Below are 4,578 nucleotides of genomic sequence, written 5' to 3'. Positions count from 1 at the left end.
TTTCATACGTGCAACTATGAACTGTCAACTTTATTCATATTCAACATCTCCCTTCTCAAGATAGTTGCACGGAATTCATACTTTTCATTTGTTATTTACATTGTTTTAGATTGATGATCTTATTTACATGTTTGGAATACTAAAGTGTAAAATAAAAAGGTATAGAATTTGTAATATGTTTTGAATGAATACGATTCGATTGAAATGTGATAACATTTATGTGCAAAGCTTGTGTCGAAGAAGCTAGCGATTCCGATTCGGTTGCAATTGTTTTGTGATTTGTTCAGCTGCCTTCTTCGAACAGGCTCGTTGCGGTTGCCGCACTTGCGGCTCAGGTATGGGCATGGGAAAGCCATCGATCAGTGTGTTATCAGCCATAGTGACTGAATCATTTGAACTATTCGCTGTGTCGAACGACTCCTCTCCCCCACCAGATGCTTCATGCTCGTTTTCAGAGGTCTCTTCATCTTCGCTGGATGCTCCAGTTTGTTCATCATCTACGATATCAGTCGGCTCGACTTCATCGTTTTGCTCTAACGTTGCACTTGTTTCCGATGCACCATCATCATTCACTGCTCCGCGGATTTGATTTAAGTGACGTTTGATGTCACGATTTTCTCGTATGAGCAAACAAGTGTAATTGCGAGGACCGATCTTGTGCTTAACAATTGCTGGTGACCAACCAGGTTTATTTGGATTCTTGTAATTTCGGACATAAACTTGCTGTCCCTTTGAAAATTCGACGTTACGTTTGCCTTTGTAATTCTTTATTGCCGTTTGATTTTTTTGTATGATGGTTTCACGAATAAGCGGTGGTTTCATCAAACTAAATCGCGATTTCGCTTCTCTACCAAACATTATTTTCGAAGGTGATTGATTTGTCGTACAGTGTTTAGTGATGCGATAGTCGAATAAAAATTTGTTCAGTACTTCATCCATATCGATGTTCTTGTGCTTGTTAATATTCGCAACAATCGACTTTTTGAGCGTTTTGACAAAATTTTCAGCTTGGCCATTAGTGGACGGATTGCCCGGTGCTGTGAAAATGTGATTTATGCCATTTTGTTTGACGAACTCTTGAAATTCGGCAGAAGTGAATTGCCTTCCGTTATCGCTGACAATGATGTCAACTAAACCATAACGGCAGAATGTTTCCCTCAACTTGGCGATCACAAAAGCTGATGTGATGTCTTTCGTTTTAAACACTTCGACCCATTTAGAAAAAGAATCAATCACAATGAATAACATGAATCCCTTAATTGGACCTGCAAAATCGATATGAATTCTTTTCCAAGCAGAATCTGTTGGAGTCCATGGAATTAGTGAACTCTTCTCTGGATTTGGTTGTGTCAATTGACACGGTTCACATGACTTAATCATGAATTCAATGTCTTTATCGATATTCGGCCAATAGACGTATGAGCGCGCGAGTGACTTTGTTTTCACAATTCCCAAGTGAGACATGTGAAGAGCTTCCAAGACAGCTTTTTGTAATTTACTTGGAATTACCGTGCGATATCCCCAAAGAACACATCCACTTTCAACTGATAGCTCAAGTGCCTTTGATCGATATGCTTTAAAGTCATCGCCTTGCAAATTATTGAGTGTGCCATTCTGAACGGAATCCATTATTTTCGAAAGAATTGGATCACGGCGTGTATGCAACGCAATAGTTTTGTAATCAATTTGTGTGATGTTGACAAAACCGACATAATTTATGTATGAAGCCTCTTCATGGATTGTGGTGGTTTCGAATTGTCGCAAACGTGACAAGCTGTCAGACGTATTAAGTGCGCCTTTGACATACTCAATAGAGTAATTGAAACCTGAAAGAAGAAGAGCCCATCTCTGAATTCGAGCGGCTGCCATCACTGGAATACCTTTATTCTCTCCAAATATTGTGACTAATGGTTTATGGTCCGTTCGAAGAATAAATTTATTACCTAACAAATACTGACGCAATTTCGTCACACTAAAAATAATAGCAAGTGCTTCTTTTTCAAACGTACTATAATTTTTCTCGGCGTTATTTAATGCACGTGAGACAAATGCAACCGGTCTATCAGATCCATCTTCAAATATGTGAGATAAACGACCTGCGACGGCTGTGCCACATGCGTCTGTCGTAAGAATTATTGGCTTATTTGCATCAAAATGAGCTAAAATGGTATCTGAACAAATTTCCTTCTTCATCGATTCGAATGCTTCTTGACAAGCTCTTGTCCAAACGTAATCAACATCCTTTTTTAGCAAATCAAATAGTGGTATCATACGCTGAGCAAAATTCGGAATAAATTTCGAATGATGATTAACCATGCCGATGAATGCTCGTAGTTCAGAAACGTTTGTGGGTTGCGGCGAATCAATGACACTTTTTGTCCTTTCTTGATTCTTACTAAGGCCATTTTTATCCACATCAAAACCTAAGTATGAGATTTTGCTCTGAAAGAATTTGCATTTACCGACGTTCAGTCGTAGACCAGCTTCTTGAAGTTTAGTCAGCACTTTCCGTAGCGTGCTCAAATGACCAGCAAAATTATTTCCTGTGACTACTATATCATCTTGAAAACAAAAAACATTGGCAAACTGAGAAAGAAGCGACTCCATTGTCTTTTGAAAAATTGAAGCGGCTATTTTCACGCCAAATGGAAGTCTTTTCATGCGAAACAATCCTTTATGTGTGCTGAGAGTGCACAACTTTTGCGCATCATCATCCAGAACAAGTTGATTGTAGGCGCCAGATAAATCGAGTTTGGTGAACAATTGTCCTCCTTGCATTGAAGCGAAGATTTCCTCAATACGCGGTAGTGGATACCGAAAGTCTTTAAGGAATCGATTTATCGTTGACTTATAATCGCCACATATTCTGATTTCACCATCAGATTTTGGAATGGGTACAATTGGCGTACCCCAATCTGAGTCATTTACAGGTGTGATGATGTCTTGTTCGACTAACTGTTGTAACTGTTGCTCAATTTTCTCACGAAATGCCATCGGTATGGGTCTGGCCTTACAAAAAATTGGCGTGGCATCATTGATTAATGGAAGCTTGATAACAGTTGTGTTGCATTTCCCTAAACCACTTTTGAAAATTTCAGAAAAATCACTTTTGATTTGCGAGATGATCTCATCGTATGAATCTACAAAATTTACAGAATTGTTCGATTGCACTAGATCAAATTCAAATTTTCTCAAGAAATCACGGCCTATTAACGTTGGTCTATAATAATTGGTCACAACAATTCTTCCACACTCGATCCGTCCATGCAAATTAACACAAGCTTTGAACTCACCCAAAATATTTAATTGGTCACCTCCGTAGCCCGTGAATGGTTCTGTGCATGGTCGCAATATGCTTCGATCGAACAGTGAATTGAAGACCTGGATAGACATGAGAGAGCACGGAGCACCGGTATCACAGTCACATGTGTGGTCAATCCCATTAATGCCAACCGTTAGCCTGTACGGCAAATCCGCTCCGTTCCCGATCGAATACACGTGTTTCTTGCTTTCATCGAAATCACCAACTTCTCCGTGGTTAATGCTGTATACGGAATTCAAAAAATTATTAGCATCACGATAATTGTAATCATTTTGAATATATTGAATGGAATTATTGTTTTTCTTAGCCTTGTTGGAGCAAATATTCGCTAAATGCCCAATAACCCCACATTTATGGCAAGCCTTGTCCTTGAAACGACATTGATTCGATGCATGATTTTTGCGTCCACAGTGTGTACACTTCCCGTTATTTGCCTTTGTCCCGTTGCTGTTGTTGTTGTTGTTGTTCTTCGGTGCCTTCTGCTTGTTGCCTCCACCACGTGGTTTCACATAGTCAACCTCATTGCTCCATGCGGTCACCCCATTTTGTTGGTTAAGTTTGGTTTCACGTAGCATAGCCTTTTTGAGTGCATCACTTGATGATAATTTGCCATCCTCTTCGCACAACTTCTCAAATATCCTTGGTGGCAATTCGCAAACAAATTTGTCTACTACGAAATTGTCCAAATTTGCGTCGAAGCTGCAGTCGATTGCAAGTTTTTTTACTCTGGCAAACCATGATGCAACAGTCTCACCTTGTGCCATTTTTGCTGCGTAGAAATTTTTTCTTTCTTGAAACACAATTTTCGGTGGCGTGTATTGTTGCTTCAGAAGGGCAATTAAATCATCGTACGATTTCTTTGCCGGTACCGTTGGACTGCACAAGCTGTGAACAACACCATATGCTTCCGAGCCGATTGATTTCAACAACGTGGAAATTTTCACCGTATCCGATTCGCAGCCAATCTCCAATAAATGCATTTCGAAGCGTTCGTGCCATAATGTCCAATTTTCGGTCACTTGAAACTCCGGCATTGACGATGCTTGCACGATTTGAGTTGTCGACTTAGCTACTGATTCTAGTCCCATTTCGCTCTTATTACTTTGATATTAAATACTTTGATAAAAAAAAAATGTGCGTAAATTTTACTGCGCTATGAAAATTTAATTTGAAATTTTCCTAAGTTCTTTTTTCCTTTGTCGCCAATTATGTGGTGTATCGGTAATGAAAAGATGCGAGTGAATTGAATGCTATGA

The 4,578-nt window shown here is 39.4% G+C and overlaps 1 protein-coding gene across 1 annotated transcript; it reads right to left on the bottom strand.

The window, feature by feature from the left end:
• Positions 1-243: 243 nt before the first annotated feature.
• Positions 244-4,410, bottom strand: LOC129580019 (uncharacterized protein K02A2.6-like). The gene has a single exon (XM_055470214.1). It carries the CDS (start codon positions 4,408-4,410, stop codon positions 244-246), a length of 4,167 nt encoding a protein of 1,388 aa, XP_055326189.1.
• Positions 4,411-4,578: the final 168 nt, after the last annotated feature.

Source organism: Sitodiplosis mosellana, unplaced genomic scaffold (assembly GCF_009176505.1).
Source record: "Sitodiplosis mosellana isolate CC-2019 unplaced genomic scaffold, AAFC_SMos_1.0 Smas_scaffold_6905, whole genome shotgun sequence".
Lineage (NCBI taxonomy): Eukaryota > Metazoa > Arthropoda > Insecta > Diptera > Cecidomyiidae > Sitodiplosis > Sitodiplosis mosellana.
Note: the sequence above shows the minus strand (reverse complement) of the source record. Positions and strands in the feature narration are given on the sequence as shown.

Bases quoted from the DNA above. Each gene is read 5' to 3' on its own strand.
- LOC129580019 (XM_055470214.1), bottom strand. From the start codon at position 4,410: ATGGGACTAGAATCAGTAGCTAAGTCGACAACTCAAATCGTGCAAGCA.